Raw genomic sequence first — 17686 nt, 5'->3', positions numbered from 1 at the left:
GATCACTACAGCAAAATTATAGTAGTATTAATACTAAATTCCTCAAATGATAAAGCAAATTTGATGCGTTTCCCTAAAAAAAAAAGTGCATATGGCTGCTAATTGTATTTGTTGATTTTCAAATATAAAACTTATTTTCAACATTTTCATCTAATTTTAACAAAACCGTGATAATATTGATAACCGTGATAACTTTGGTCACTATAATCGTGATATGAAATTTTCATACCGTTACATCCCTAGATTACAGAAATTACTATATTACTTTACTTAATTTTGCATTTAAGTCAGTGTTAATGTGTTACTCAGGGTTGCCAGATCTACGAAACAAAACCAACACAATTGCTATTCAAAACTAGCCCAATCACGTTATTTTTGTGGTTTTCCCCTCCATCTGGGGTCCCTTCCATCGAAATCATTCGGGGGGGGAGGCGGGAATCACTTTAACCTGCAGCAACAGTGAAAAAGTAGCCCAATTCGGTGGAAACTTGGCAACACTGGTGTTACTTGTTTCATTGTAATTATGTGTACTAGCAATTTCTGAGTGACACCTTACACATTTTTTTCAGTGCGGTTTGGTTCAAGGTTTACATTACAACTCTTAAATCAATGCTTTTTTTTTAAATCCTTAAGGGAAAATCCTTCCTGAACCAATGCCACTGAAAAAGTAGGCAACACTCTCATTCTATTATAACCTGAGCAATGGTGCCTAAGCAATCACATCAACACTTTGAAAGCCAAACTCTTTCTTTGGTGGATACAAAGATCCATAAAGGGTCTTTGTCGAATCTCCAGTGGTGTCTTCCCATAATAAAATAGCATCCATGTACGTCTCATGCCTGAGGACGGAGACTTCTAAGGGATTTATGGATTGGGAAGTGCTCAGGGAGGCTGAAATCAGCCTGGGAAGAAGAGGAACGCAGGCAGAATTGCCTCTGGGTGCCTCTTATATTGCAGACCTACAGCACATGTGGTACATCCAACACCCTCAAACACACACACACACACAGAGACAGAAGACAGTCTAAAAGACCAGTGTGTGTCTGTAGTGCGCTCTCTTAATGCCCACTGACAGTCATCTCTGTACAAAATCTCCTCTCATTTAAAGCCAATAGAAGCGGTGTAAAAATCTCCTGACAGCTGTATGATTCAGAGTCATGGATGGGCCTGAATTTAAATGCTTTTTAAAATCTGCACCAGTTCAAGGTGCAAACGGGGTACAAAACAGATATCTGGTACAGCGGGAGACAGAAAATAGCTAGGCAACATGGAAACTGTAATGCTTTAAAGCACACACAAACACAGAATTTAATTAAATGGTGTTTACACAAGGACCTGACCCCAGGTCAGCTATTCTGAGCACGCATTACAGCAACAAAGCTTTTTCCCCCTGTACTGACATTATGTACAAGTGAAACACATTCAATGTTTTACTACTTTAATAGGCCACGCGGAAGTAAAAATACTTTTTTTTCTTGTGAGTGGCCCTAGTGAAAAAAAGGTTTTATATTTTATATATATATATATATACATACATATACACACACACATGTGTGTAATGTATTATATATTTAAATTAAATTATCAAAATTATTTAAAATCCTGGATAAGTCTGTCTGTAGATTTTAGAACTATTGCATTTAGAAATTACTTAGTCTATAAGAAACAAACTGATAAATATTGAATCTAAAGTTTTAAGGGGGTCTGAATACTTTCCGTACCCACTGTATATGTATATATAGTGTGTATAGTTATTTATAAATATTTAGATATAATTTTAGATGATCTATCTCAGATTTAACATTTATCAGTTTGTAAATGGAATTAAATCCAAATTTACATAAATATAGAAATGTCTATAAAAATCCATAATGAATAGAATTAAAAAATATAAATATTGAAACAAATATATATTTTATTTTAAATATATTGTTGAACTCATAAATTCAGTGAAATTAAAGATTAGCCATTTATTATTCTTGTCCGCCATTCATTTTTAAACAACTTTGTGTCAACTTTGTGCTTTGTTGATTGGATAATTGTTAGCTTAGAATCAGAATGAGCTTTATAGCAACCTATATAACACCTATGTAGGCAGCAGTGCAGCTCACTAGGTTTTAGAACAAACAGGACGCAAGCAGTCTTATTGAATCTAGAAGCAGACACTGCAGGACGTTTTATTGACTGCAAACATTCAGTCCGTCTCCAGCTCAGCACTGTAATGGTTCTCGGGTGATAACTGGACCCATAACACCTGCTGGTTCTGCCCGCTTCAAGGTCAGCGCTGGGCCCAGAGCACAGCTGTCCGCGTGGATCTTATCAGGCCATGTATGGTGCATTTGTGCGTCCGCACGGGACGGCCCAGCACAGCCTGAGACAGCCAGATGCGAGAGAAAGATTACACAGACTGGGTGGGGGGTACAAACATGCACACAGGCCAACAGTCGTACAGATGATGCTTCAAACATCACACATACAGATAAAAGATTATGGCAACAGCATAAAGACGTCTCAGGTTCACTATTACTGAAGACCAATAAACTCTAGAATCACCACTAAAAACACTACAACTATTAGGGTGTTGTGGGTGGCAGAGCGTTGCTATGCAGTTGCTATGCTCTTCTGGGTGGTTGCCAGGTCGTTGCTAAGGTGTTCTGACCACTGATCTATATAACTTCTTACTATTCCCTACCAACAGAGGGCATCAGTAGCCACGTTTCCATTACAGATTTGCGCAAAACTTTAGCGATATTTTATAAATGTTGCTAAAACTATTGCGAAATAACTGCGTTTCCATTAACTGATGTTATGCAACTAAAACTTATTTTTTTCCTCTCGCGATAAGTCATGGAGACGGATGTTGGTAAGTTTATGTATATAGCAGCCACCACACTAGCCATTATTTTTTAATTGAAGGAGGAGTATGAGTGTATCTTTTGCAAAACAATGCAGAGAGATGCTTCTGAAACGTGCCGTGACGCAGCTACTATAAACCCAAGCACTGACTAGAGTGGCCGCTTCGGAGCCGAAATGCACCGCAGACGTGTACAGTGCAAATAAGGGGTTATCCAAGCATTAATGGCAAAGAAAGCCCCTTATACTTGAGAGCGGCCATGTATGAGGCGTTTATTATATGTTATAGTACATTAAAGAATGATCATGTGACTTTTGCGTAAAAACTGTTTCCATTGCTGTTTTGCGAAATATTCCTTTTTCAAATCGTCTGAAAAACCACCTCATGCAAGCGTAAAAAAATGTTGCGCTATATGGGAGTTTTTTGCACAATTGGCGTGCTTCCATTGGGCGTATTTTTAATTTGCAATTTCAATTTGCACAATTTGAAGGGCAATGGAAACGCAGTTACTGACTGACATGGTTACTAGGGCTGTGGTTACTAAGATGGTCAGAGTGTTTTTTTTTACCGTTTCTCTGTGGCTGCAACGATGTTACGGGGTGGTTGCCAGGGGTGTTGCTAGGGTTTTCTGGGAGACTGCAGACTTGTTATGCAGTTGTTAAAGTGTTTGGAGTATTTTAGGGTGCTGCTGAGTGGTTGCTAAGGTCTTCTAAGACTTTCCGATGTGGATACTCAGATGTTTTTACCATGTTGCTATGTGACTACAAATATGTTTTGGGGGGTTGCTAGGGTTTTCTGGGTGGCTGCAGCTTTGTTTAGTGTTAAAAGTGTTTTAGGGTGTTGCTATGTGGTTGCTAGGGTGTACTGAGTGGTTCTCAGCATGTTGCTATGTGATTGCTAGGCTGTTGTATAGTGGTTGCTAAGGGCATTGCTATCTGGTTGCTAAGTGGTTGGGAACATCATCTGGGTTGTTTTCTAAGGCTTTACTATGTGGATACTAAGATGTTCAGAGTGTTTCTGCTATGTTGCTATGTGACAGCAAGGGTGTTTTGGGTGTTTTTTTGGTGCCATTGTAGCTGGTTGCTAGCGTTTTCTGGGTTGCTGCAAGTGCGTAGCTATGCAGCCACTCAGAACATGTTGCTATGTTATTTAATGGGTACTAGCGTGTTCTGTGCAATATGGCTTTGCTACACAGTTGCTAAGGTCTTCTGGGTAGTTGCTAGGGTGTTCTTTGATTTTGCTTAGTTGACACTCACTATATATGACTCGCCCCTCCTACAATGTAATAAAGACATTTTATTAGGCATTTAAAGGTATAATTACATTTTACAAATTACTGATCTTACTTCAGCACACATAAAAACCTCAAACTGGTCTGAGATCAGTGGTTTACAGCTCTGGGACGCCCCACCAGTGGACTGTGGTGGCAGATGCTATAAATAGGCTCCATTGGTGGGGCGTTTTAATTAAATATGAGGTAACGTGATCCGTGTAGGGCAGACAGCAGATAGCAGCTCGTCCTATACATTCGTTATCATTAACAGCTAAATGGCTCTCATGCACGGTAACTTAAGCCTGCTGTTATGACAACAGGGTCAGGGGCCAATTGCAGAGTCTATACAGGAAACAATGAGACAATCTCATGAGCACCTACTCGACAGAAAACATGAAACGGACATGACAGAATATTCTAATCTAATGTGTACAGTGCAATCAAACACTTCTGTACTGCATCACCTGCTGGAACGAGGTGTTGGGTGACGCCAGATGAAAAATGTCCTGGGAAGTTATGTACTGGATCTCAGAGTAAAGTCAACTACATACTAGAGAGATCTATGTTTGACAGATGCATAAAATTAGTTTGACAGTGTATAAAAAACACCCGCTGTAGGAAGACCTTAGAAACCATCCAGAAGACCTTAGCAACTGCATAGCAATGACCTAGCAACTTCTCAGATATTAGTAACTTCACAGCAACATGCTTAAAACACTCTGAACACCATAGCAACACTGTATAGCAATGCCCTAGCAACCACTCAGAGCACCGCATTAAACACCCAGAGAACCTTAGTAACATCTTAGCAACATTCGACTGCATAGCAGCAGCCCTGAATACCTTGACAACCATCCAGAAGATAGAACCATGCTTAAACACTCTGAACACCTTAGCAACAGCATAGCAATGCCCTAGTCACCACGTTAACACCCTGGCAACCACCCAGAACACCTTAGCAACAGCATAGCAATGCCCTAGTCACCACGTGAACACCCTGGCAACCACCCAGAACACCTTAGCAACAGCATAGCAATGCCCTAGTCACCACGTGAACACCCTGGCAACCACCCAGAACACCTTAGCAACAGCATAGCAATGCCCTAGTCACCACGTGAACACCCTGGCAACCACCCAGAACACCTCAGCAACAGAATAGCAATGCCCTAGCAACCACCCTGAACACCCTGGCAACCACCCAGAAAACAGCAACCTGCTTAAAACTATGAACACTTTAGCAACTGCATAGAAAATGCCCTTGTCACCACTTGAACACCCTGGCAACTACCCGATAATTAGTTTTTTAAGCATGTTTCTATGAAGTTACTAAGATTATTGGGTGGTTGCCAGTATGTTTGGTTGGTTATGAGGGCATTGCTATGCAATTGCTAAGGTGTTCACAGTGTCATAAGCATGTTTCAATGAAGTTACTATGAACACCTTAGCAACTGCATAGCAATGTCCTAGCAACCATCCAATAATCATTGTAACTTCAGTGAAACTTGCTTCAAGTCCTTAGCAACCAATAGCAATGCTCTAGTCACTACCCAAACACCCTGGCAACCACCCAGAAGACCTTAGAAACTGCAATGCCCTAGCAACCACCAAGAACACCCTAGCAACGAACCTTAGTAGTAACTGCATAGAGATTAAAACACTCTGAACACCCTTGCAACTGCATAGCAATGACCTAGCGACCACCCAAAAGACCTCAGCAACTGCATAACGCCCTAGCAACCACCTGATATATCTTAGTAACTTCATAGCAACATGCTTAAAACACTCTGAACACCTTAGTAACCACATAGCAATGCTCTAGTCACCACCCACACACCCTGGCAACCACCCAAAAGACCTTAGCAACTGTAATGCCCTAGCAACCCCTCAGAATACCCTAGCAACCAGCTAGAGAACCTAACTGCATAGAAATATGTTCGGAACACCTAAAGCACATAGCAACACCCTAGCAACCACTGTTCCTGTTACTCTGAGATGTGCACGCGTGCCTTTATGAATCTGGTCAGTGTGATGCTGAATACAGATCTGAGTCCAGCAGCACATGACAGGTGCTCCTGGAAGGGATGGCACATTTGAACCTCCCCTCTTAAAACAGTCAAGAGTGAACAACACCTAGATACAATACCACAAACTAGCCAGCTCAACATAAACACTACAATTCAATTCAATCCCAAGCACAATCTAACAACAAAAATGAGAATATGAAGAGGTTGTTAAATTGCCCGTTTTTGCATGACATGCGATGTTAAATAGACGCTTGTTCGTCTAAACGTTTGGGTCGTGACTCTGTGCATCATCTGCGGTCGTTCACCCCCCAAATGCAACAACATTCTTTCACACACACACGTGACACTCCACCTCCGCCAGCATTTTAAAAGCACAACCCAAAAGACGAGGGGACAGCGAGTCTGACACCGTCAATGCAGGACATTCCTGAGTTAACTGGCCTGTGGCTTAAGGCCTAAAATAAGATTAGGCAACTACTCGGGAATTACACCGATTTTCTGAACCTAGAAACCATTTTCTAGAAGTGTTCGCTATGGTTTTACAAAAAGAAACACAAAGAAAGTACAGCTTGAAAAATTGCTCTTTTGACAATACAAAAATTACTAAATTTCACTTAATTTTATGTTGCCAGTAAAATTATTGTGAATATTCTGCATGCATATTTAAATATGTTGAAAAACATTCTCCTAGTAGTTTGAAAATTATAAAAAAATATTAACAAATAATGTCTTTATGATGTACAATATATCATATTATTGCACACAACCAAAAATCCTGGCAACCTCTCAGAAGATCTTATTAACTTCATTGCAATATGTTTAAAGAAAACAATCAGCAGATTATTGCTGAAAAAAATTGCAAAATATGAAAGTGTAAAAAAGAATACAGAAGTTTACGTTTACTGTAAAGAAAATATGCCATACTAAAAAAATTGCTAAAATTGTTATCAAATCAAAGCTATATGTCTAAAGTTATGTTCCAAATTTGAAGTTGATATCACAAAAAATTGAGGTACCTGTAAGATGTTGTTTAGGCGCTATACCAAAAATAGCCACTAGGTGACACCCAAACTCCACTGAATTTTTTTAATGCAATTCCTGTCACAAATGTATAGATTTCTGTCATGATATTACTTCTATCATAAAAGTCACCAAATATGGAACCTTGAGACTCAGACCAATGATATGTGATGATAGGATTAGAAAAGGTTTCGATACAATATTGTAGTATTTTGTAATATGACACTTGACACCGCCCACTAGGGGGAGGAGCCTGCTAAAAGGTTTTAAAGTATCGTTTCCGATTTGACCCACGTTTCTTTTATTACATTTTTGCAGACAAAAGGTGTTACAAGTTACAAAATGCAACAGGGTCAATGTCCGATTTCAAAACAGTTTTTTTCACAGATGAATTTTGAATGTTAAAGCTTTCGAAAGATATCTAATTTAGGATGATTACTAAAATATGTGAGGGGAAAAAGGCAATAAAAATAGAGCCCCGTAACATGCTTATATTGTCTTTATGATGTACACTTTTTGTTATATTATTGCACGCTAATTGGTTGACTAGTGAAGTGGGTGTTGACAGGTGCTAATGCGTGAATACTGATGCACTAACGACTGCTCTTCAGTTTAATGAACTGACGATGGTTGGTCGTCCTGAACGTGTGAACGTGTGTGCGCAAAGGTCAAGAAAACCCAGCCTCAGTTTGACCCCCAAAGCCTGCAAACGTGACCTAATGCTTTTAGAAGTGCACATGTGAGTCCGTGAGGCAGCATTGATTAACTCAATTGACGGAACGGTTACCAAGGACATAAACAATTCTACAGTTACCACGGACACCATCCAGCCCCATTATGATGTCACAGCCTCATCAAGAATGCTGTTCCACTCCCATGTGCAGCATTACTAGAGCCTGTAACATCATAATCGTGTCTTTGCATTGGTGTTTCAGCATTTTTATGCTGTTCAGGAAGCTTCACAGTGCTGTTATTGATTTGATGTACATTGCACTTTTATTAGAACTACTAAACGTGTTCGTAAGATGCTCTTTGTCACTCTCATATTGAGAAAAACACAATGAGATTTAATTCTCCGCAATCATGTCCAATGCATCTTAACACCATTTTTAAAGTGTTTAAAGTCTAAAGCATTTCTGTAGCCTATGTCCTCGACGCTGCTGAACAAAATGTCAAAACGGTTTTAAACTGCCAGATCAAGAGCTTGTACCATCACCACAACTAATTATGCCAATATCCCTCACTGGGGAGCTCTTGTGTTACCCATCAGCTATTTGGAAACATATCTGACCCCACAATCCCCAAGGCACACACATTAAAGGAACAGTACACCCAAAATTAAAAATCTCATTTACAGAATATTTGAGAATTATGGCAGTTCCTCACACAAACCTATGGTGAAAGGCGAAAGAAAGAAAGGATATTATTTATTATATATATCCTTTTTACCCTTGTCAGCTTCAGTCCCCATCCACTTGCATTGTATGGAACAGATCGCCAATTATATTCGGCTAAATTTCTGCTTTTGCGTCATTAAATAATACAGTACGTTCACGGGGTTTTAACATCATGAGGGTGAGTAAATATGGACTGAATTTGCATTTTTAGGTGATCTGCCCCTTTAAGACCAACATCATTTCTGTTATTTCAACAACGCATCAATCAGGGACGCGTAAACCTTTAAAAGCAACATTTATCCACGTTATTTTTAGCCTACTATGCGGTCCAATTGTTTAAGTATAAGAATATATAATGTCCTTAACTGGTTCAATACGATCTGTGGTTTGCGAATCCCTTTAAATCCACGAGAGATGCCCGAGCACCTGTGCAGCCGCCGGGTTTACTGTGGGGTGTCATGTCTGTTTCTCTATCCAACGACACCCTGTTATTGGATAGACATTATATACTGTACTATTAGAGCACTATATAACATTATATAGGGATGAAAGCAATGCAGTCCTGTGCCAATGCATAAAACGATCTCTAAACCCCATCAGTAACTGAACATTGACAATCACACGCGCACATTAATGAAAGGCGATCACACGTTACCTCGGAATGAATATAATGTCGTTCCGGAGTCGTGCGTTATTCCTGGATTTTCCTCGTTTTCTTCCCGGTCAGTCGCTCGATCGCTGTCATTAAGCACTCGACGGTTTCCTCTGGAAGGGTTTGGCTGCTCGTGCGCCTCATATGAGACGCGAACAATCCGCTATGTGTCGGTTTACGGTGGCGGACGCAGGCCTGTGTCGCGCGTTTTAGCGTTTCACTGTAAAGCGCGACGGATGTGTCGGTGTGACGCTTGTCTGTGGCCGTAGAGCTGCTGTGATTCTCTCTCTCTTTCTCTCTCTCTCTCTCTCTCACACACACACACACACACACAGTCTCTCTCTCTCTCACACACACACACACACACAAGACACACACAGTCTCTCTTTCGCGCGCGCTCTCTCCGCCTAAAGCATCCAAACTGCAACATCCTAATGTATAATAAATTATTATTCATTGCATTTCCCTTACAATAAATATTGTAGGTGTGCTGTGGTACAGTGATGATAACAACATGGCATTTTGGGATATACCATAGTATTACCCTGATTCAAGATCCATTAAACATTTGAAAAAGCGTATCTGTCCAAAACCCATATGGTATTATCATAGTGCATGTACAAAAACATGGTATTACCATGCATATAAAAAAACATGGTGTTAAGGCATGATGCATATGCAAAAAAAAAAAAACATTGTATGTCATAGCTTATGTCCAAAATCATACCATGGTAACATGTCCAAAAACACTGTTATCACAATGATGCATGTGCAAAACACACACAACGTCCAAAAACATGTAAAAACATGGTATTACTATGATGCATGTTTAAAAACAAAAACATGGCATTATCATAGTGCAGGTCCATAGTGCATGCATGTGCATGTGTATTACCATGGTAACATGTCCAAAAACATGGGATTACTATGATGCATTTATAAAAAAAACATGGTATTGTCATAGTGCATGTCCAAAAACATGGTATTATCATGGTAAAACACGTAAAGACATGGTATTACTATGATGCATGTTTAAAAACAAAAACATGGCATTATCATAGTGCAGGTCCATAGTGCATGCATGTGCATGTGTATTACCATGGTAACATGTCCAAAAACATGGGATTACTATGATGCATTTATAAAAAAAACATGGTATTGTCATAGTGCATGTCCAAAAACATGGTATTATCATGGTAAAACACGTAAAGACATGGTATTACTATGATGCATGTTTAAAAACAAAAACATGGCATTATCATAGTGCAGGTCCATAGTGCATGCATGTGCATGTGTATTACCATGGTAACATGTCCAAAAACATGGGATTACTATGATGCATTTATAAAAAAAAACATGGTATTGTCATAGTGCATGTCCAAAAACATAGTATTATCATGGTAACACATGCAAAAATATGGTATTACCATGGTAACGTCCAAAAGCATGGTATTATATGATGCCTGCCTAAAGCAACATATCAAAGAACATGTTCAAAAACATGGTAATAAACCATGGTTTTTATATATGCATCATAATACTACATGTCACCATGGTAATACCATGTTTTTTGCACATGCATCATAGTAATACATATCACCATGGTAATACTATGTTTTTTGCACATGCATCATAGTAATATGTTTTTGGGCATGTGCTATGACAATACCACTTTTTTATATACATACATGCATCATATTAATACCATGCTTTTGGACATGTTACTATGGTAATACTATGGATTTTTTTAGTGCACATGCACTGTAGTAACGTCCAAAAACATGGTATTACCATTGTAACATGCAAAAACATGGTATTACCATGATGCATGTTCACATTGACATATTTATGGTAATTTTTGTGGTTGTAGACACTAGAAAGCATTGCTTTTCAAGTCGAGTTGATTGTTTTCTTCTGGAAACAGAAGAGAATGCTAAAATCCCTTTCACTGCACATTGGTAACTATAGTTCCTACTAGATTACTGTAGCTTTACTACAATAAAATCAAACTCAGATAAGAAGCAGCTTTCTGTGTTTTCGTTCGTTTCTGGTTTTGTTGACAGTGGCCACTACCATAATAGCACAGTTTTACTACGGTAGCTTAAAGCAGCCGTATCACAAGTGCAAGTGAAGCAGGCTGATGAAGATGTTGACATCAGCGGCTCTCACGGCTGAGGTTTGGCTTCCCGAGGCTTATGCTGGATTAGCTTTCATTGACGGCTCCGTCAGAAGAGGGGTGTTGCTGCTCCCAGGAGGCCCTGTATCTGCCGCGGGTCACGCCTGCAGGCCTGGATCTGCTGGAGGAGGATGTTTGATGGGTCTTAATGACCCGCCAGCCGCTGAGTCACTCGCGCAAATGTCCTTTTTTTCAACCTTCTGTTGAAAAAAGGACTGGCTGAGAATTAGAAAAGAATTGGTTTTTGAGAGGAGCCGTTCACTTACTGTCACTATCGGCGAAACCTTCACAAAACAACATTTGTGTGTGGATGTATCCAGGGGCCATTATATGTGGAAATAAATACATAAATCCACATGATATACAGCATATATTTATATTTTATACACACCTACAGTTCAGATTACATTTATAAGTAAATAAATGAAATAGTCAAGTCAAATAGCACATCCTACAGCTGAAATTATATTTATAAATAAATATAAATTATATAAAATAGATAGCACGCCTACAGCTTAAGCTATATTTATAAAAAAAAAATAGATATAATCTCAGCTAAACGTGTGCTATTTATTTATTGATTGATTTATTGTTGTCTAATTTATTTGAATTCATTTTATTTATAAACAAATCTCAGCTGTAGGTGTGCTATTTATTTATTTATTTAATCTATTTGTATTCATTTTATTTATAAACAACCTCAGCTGCAGGTGTGTTATTTATTTATTTGTTTTGTTTTGTTTGTTTATCTGATTTATAGTAATTTTATTTATAAACAAATCTCAGCTGTAGGTGTGCTATTTATTTATTTATTTATTTAATCTATTTGCATTCATGTTATTTATAAACAACCTCAGCTGCAGGTGTGTTATTTATTTATTTTGATATTTTGTTTTGTTTGTTTATCTGATTTATAGTAATTTTATTTATAAACAATCTCAGCTGCAGGTGTGCTATTTATAAATAAAAATAAAGAAAGAAATGTGTAAATATATACAGTATATATAAAATTTTAAAATCTCGCAGTGACTTACATTGATCAGATAACTGTCAATCATAACAGTTTATTTCCAGTAATCGTCATAATGGTGAGAGACATAAAGACAGTGGATGAGGGGCAGAAGAGTTCTGAGATGAAAGAGAAAAATATTCCAATCAGAGGTGAAAAGCAGAGTAAATGACCGGCTTTATGAAAGCGTGTGTTGTTGAAGGCTCTATAATGCTCCGTAATGAGCAGATGTGAGAGAAAACAGAATGAACCATTAGGAGAAAACAGGAAGTGGCATCTTTCCCTGCGACGGTAATAAAACACAGCGCTCACAGCACTGAAAGAGTGTGAATTTAGGTCAAAGCACCCCGCCTTCCCATCATCCCCCATCATCATGAGAGAGAGAGAGAGAGAGAGAGAGAGAGAGAGAGAGCACTTCCTCTCAGAACATCCACTTCCTGTCACTGACGCACAAATCACTGTGATGTTAAACTGGACTCTCAAAGAGCATCACTAGCAGAAGACTCTTCCAGAAATCAATGCTGCGTTTCACCGGGGCTAGTTGTCACTTTAGTATTATATTATATTATTATAGCATATATAGTTTTAGATTTATTAATATTTTGAATTAGCTTTTATTTTTATATTTTCTGTTTTCATATTTATTTTAGTAATTTTGCGATGTGCTTTTGAATTAGTTTTTCTTCATTTTTACTTAGGTTTATTTTTATTTCAGTTCTGATTTAGTACTTAAACGAAAATTAGAAAATGCTCCCTCAGTAACTAATTGAAGCACTAAAATTACTCAAATTAAAATAAAGCTTAAGAATAAGAATAAGAATAATGAAGTGCACTTAAAAAGACAAACAAATGAAAATTATCAACGTTGAAGTTTTAGTCATTTTGTATTTTTTACCCTTTTTTTTAAATATATATTTTATATAATAATATATATTTATAGTTCAGTTTTAGTTGTAATAATTTTAGTACTTAAATTTAAATCTCTTTTATTGTTCGGTGTAGAGGCTAATTATACGTCTAATTTATAATTTTCATCTACTATTAATTTTATTTACGATTTATTGAATGTCTATAACAAAAATGATTTTTAATAGTTTTAGTTAATGATCACATTGGCTGTCACACAGAAAATAATCTCAGTAAACATAAGGTTTGTTACCTTTTCCATTTTCCAGTGTGACAACATGCCCCACACAAATGGACTTTGAAATATAATTTGCTGTGAATGAAACCGTCAACTGTCCACACAAATATCACCCGAAATAAAATAGATATATAAAAATAAAATGATATAGAGTAGGATAGTAACATTTATAAAAAGCTCTTTTGGTGGGTTATATGAAGCCGTTCTGTTCTCTGATAATCCAGCAGGAAACTGGCTGCGGATACAAAGACTGTTCAGAACAAATCAAAGCCCTGCTGGACGCGACGGAGACCAGCTTCACCAACACAGAGGAGATAGAGGACTGTTTATTTATCGTCAGATGGAGAATGTGAGGGAGGTCTGTTTCCTTTCCTCTCGTTCCAGGTGCTCAAACAGGGCTGAGTAATAATAACAGAAAGAACAAGTCAAGGTTTAGTGTTATCATGACAGAGTTCCTGCGTTACACTGAAACAGACAGATGAACTGCATTTGAACTGCACATGATGTAAAATTTTTTTTTTAAAAATTAACTTTTTTTTTTAAAGTTACATTTATCTTAATTTGTGAGATGTATCTACATATGAAAAACACTATTTGTAATAATAGTTTAGACCAGGCATCCAAAACATGTTTGCCAGCAACAATTATTTAAATATGTATTCAATATTTTTGCCAGCCAGCCAGTTTAAGTGTTTACTTAAAGTACCCCTGACATGAGTTATACATTTCGGTTTAACCAATATATATATATATATGCATACATAATTTATTTAAATGTTTTCTATTAATTTATTAAAATACTTAAAATATGTATTTAATTACATTTTTAGTTTTTACATAAAGTAAAATAAAATGTACTATTATATATATATATATATTTTTTTTTTTTCTCTTTTAATTTTAGTTACTTTAATTTTACATCATGATGTAAAATTTCTTTCTAGGGTTTTATTTTGCTTAAAATTATTTTTACATTATGAATACATTTTTTGTTGTAGGTACATAAAAATATAAAGAAAAAAATATGAATACAAGTTATAAAATAAAATGTATATATAATAAGTAAATCAAAGTATATATTTCTAAGGTTTTATTTTGCTTTTAAAGTTAACGTTACATTATGAATTTAATGATTTGTTTGTGCATTTCAGCATCTTTAATGAATGCAATTCAACTGTACACTTACATGATGCTGCCACCTGCTGCACAGATGCTAGATTTCGAATCAAAAAGCTATTGGATGCCATTTAATGTCTTAGTAGTGAAACTAAGTTTTGATTATTCAATCTCACAGCTACAAAAAAATAAAAAATACACATGAAGAGTTGGAGAGTTTTATTATCTTACATGTAGATTATCTCAAAGCTTCCACTAGGAAAATAGTTCAGTACAATGTAGAAAACACAAGAACAACACTATTTTTCAGCTTATATATTAGTGTTAATCCAAGTAACGTCGTCCTCAGTTTTGAGTTCTCTCTGTACGCGTCTCTTGGACTGCCGGGAACGTTTCTCTGAATCCTGTGCCTCGTAGAGGAGAGCCATGATCTGCCGGCGGACGCGCATCTGGATGCTGGGGTCTCTCAGCAGACGGTACTCCATGGCCACCTGGCTGGAGAAGACGGCGGCGGCGTCCTGAGACGGGTACTCCAGGACTTTAGCGGACATCTGCTTCAACACCTCCAGCTTCTGCAGCTCGATGTTGGATTCGGAGGAGCGCGTGCGTTTGCCGGAGGTGCTCCGGGGAGACAGCGAGTACGAGGCGGTTTCCTCGGGGATGCCGGTGTCTGGAGTGCCGGGCATCGGGGAGACACACACGCTGATGGAGTCAAAACTGTCCACTTCTTTGTCCGTCTCCATTTCATCCGACTCGTCTGCAGTTTCCTCCACTTTATCAGAACCCAGCTACAAGAAGAGCAAGAACAATTACAATCAGTCTTAATGACTCACGCAAGACTTTCACAATGCGAGTAAACGAAGACGGAATAGCAGAATCTACTTTATTTACTGTTCTCAATTCGTTTTCGTTTTAACAGTAGCCTACACCGGTCCGTTCGTTCACAGTAAACGTATTCAATTTTCATTTGTTGACAGTTTAAAGGATTAAACATTTAATGACTTATGCCTTCATTTGAATGCCACCAGTTTTGATAATGCATTTGCATGAAATCATAAATAGAGAAATAAGAATAAAATTTCTGGGGGGAAAATTTTTTTTTTATAGTGCCGTATTGTTGTAAAAAAAAATAATTATTAAACTTTATAAGTTTTGAAAATCAACTGATTACGTATTCTTTGATTACTACAAAACTATAAAAAAAAAAAAAATTTTTTAAAAGTAAACAATAAAAAAAAAAAAATTCAGAGGTATAAAAAAATCCCCAAAAATGTAATTTGTTAAACGTTTAATAAATTGGTGTTGGTAACATTTTACAATTTGTTCATATTAGTTAACAACATTAGTTAAACTAACAATGAAAACTACTTCTAAAGCATTTATTAATCTTTACGTTGATTCCAATATTTACCAACACATTAAAATGAAAAATTGCACATTAACAGATGAATAAATACTGTAACAAATGTATTGCTCATTGTTAGTTATTGCTTTAAATATAGTTAACAAAAGGAACCTTATTGTAAAGTGTGACTTTGTGGTTAAATTGTACAAGTTTCGTGATGCTTTGTGGGTACCTAAATTAAATTTAAAAATAAATTTACCCATTTAAACAAGAAAAATTTAAATGGGAAAAAACAACACTGGGCTCTATGCACATCACGTTTTGTTGTGTTTGTAGACATACAGGGTTCTCGCTTTGCCGATGAACGATGTGTGGCTTCAGGAAGCCGAGGGCCCTCAGGAGCCACCGCTGCCTCATCGTGAGGGGCTTCTTCTCACTCCCGTTGGGTTTGGGTTTCCTCAGTCTGGAATATTGAGTCCTCAGAGACGCCACCCTGGTCGCCACCGCCAAAGCTGAGCGGGAAAAAATGCATTTAAAAACATAAAAACACTTAAAAATGGCAGCAGCAACAATTTGTCTTGAATTTCATTTATTTGTGCCAAATCCAACAGTGTGCTTACTGTTTAATGCAACGAAGAGATGTTTTCTGCAGCGCATACCTTACATTACAGTTATGCACATATTTCCATTTCACAACAATCTGGCATAACCAAACTAACATTTTCATGCATCATAAATTGCATGCAAGAAACTATATTTTTATAACAGTAACTGTAATGCGATCTTAAGATTTTAATAAACTGTCTGCTTTACAACTGTGGACAAAAGTTTATTACGTATACATTTATTATATAGGCTACTATAACATACTATAGGCTACCTTTTTGTCACACGATGAAGAGAATACAATTTCAATTTTTAATAAATTGGTAAGAAATCTGACTGGTTGATAATATAAGCTAGCTAGTATATGTAGGTAAAGTTAGTAGTGACGGATTGTAAAAAAGAGTGTCTAGTACAACATTCGGCTGCAGTATTTGGGTAATCAGCATTAAGGCAAAATTAAAAACAGGGCTTCTGCAAGTTTTATAAATGTAAATTCAAGACTAAGTTTTTAAGACCAAGTAGAAAATGTTTTTAAAGAATTTTTTTTTTTTTTTTATGTAATACGTCAATATGGTCTCTGAATGTAAATGTCTTCTCAAAGTTTGAAAACAATTTCCAATAGATATCATTACATTTGAACTCATTTTACTAACAAAAACTATTACAATATAATAAAAAAAAAAACAACAACAGTATTTTTGTCTTGTTTTCCAGTCAGTGCAAACGTCAGAAGACTCTTAAATCAAAACAATTACTTGAAGCAAAATAAAACTTATTTCGTGAAATTTATCAAGATGAAGTGAGTTTGATATCTTATCTATTCACGAACAGCTTGTAACACTCCAAAGAGAAAGGAAAAATTTTATGACCACTTTAAAACAAATGTCAAAAATCTACTTAAATCAAGGCAAAAGGGAAAACGATGTTTGTTCTTGTTTTAAAGAGCAGGTCATATGTTTTTTTTTTTTTAAAGTGTCCTAATATTGTGTTGGAGTCCCCTACAACAGGTTTAAATGCATCTAGGTCAGAAAACACTGTAATTTTCCCAGAATATACATTTATACATAGAG

General features: G+C 36.9%; 2 protein-coding genes across 2 annotated transcripts in view; both read right to left on the bottom strand.

The window, feature by feature from the left end:
• LOC107752425 (retinoic acid-induced protein 2-like) overlaps nucleotides 1-9508 on the bottom strand; it is a 19824-nt gene extending 10316 nt beyond the window's left edge. Inside the window, exon 1 of the mRNA XM_016568381.1 lies at nucleotides 9224-9508. The gene's annotated coding sequence lies outside the window, so the exon portion shown is untranslated. The remainder of the gene's footprint in view (nucleotides 1-9223) is intronic.
• Nucleotides 9509-14867: 5359 nt separating this feature from the next.
• The window catches only part of LOC107752424 (uncharacterized), a 5816-nt gene continuing 2997 nt past the window's right edge, over nucleotides 14868-17686 (bottom strand). Inside the window, exons 2-3 of the mRNA XM_016568380.1 lie at nucleotides 16353-16522; nucleotides 14868-15453 (exon numbers count right to left, since the gene is read on the bottom strand). Of these exons, the coding sequence (XP_016423866.1) occupies nucleotides 14977-15453; nucleotides 16353-16522 (647 nt within the window). The 3' untranslated portion in view covers nucleotides 14868-14976. The remainder of the gene's footprint in view (nucleotides 15454-16352; nucleotides 16523-17686) is intronic.

This window comes from Sinocyclocheilus rhinocerous, unplaced genomic scaffold, assembly GCF_001515625.1.
Source record: "Sinocyclocheilus rhinocerous isolate Xijiao unplaced genomic scaffold, SAMN03320098_v1.1 scaffold3306, whole genome shotgun sequence".
Taxonomy (NCBI): domain Eukaryota; kingdom Metazoa; phylum Chordata; class Actinopteri; order Cypriniformes; family Cyprinidae; genus Sinocyclocheilus; species Sinocyclocheilus rhinocerous.
This window is presented reverse-complemented; position numbering and strand designations above follow the sequence as displayed.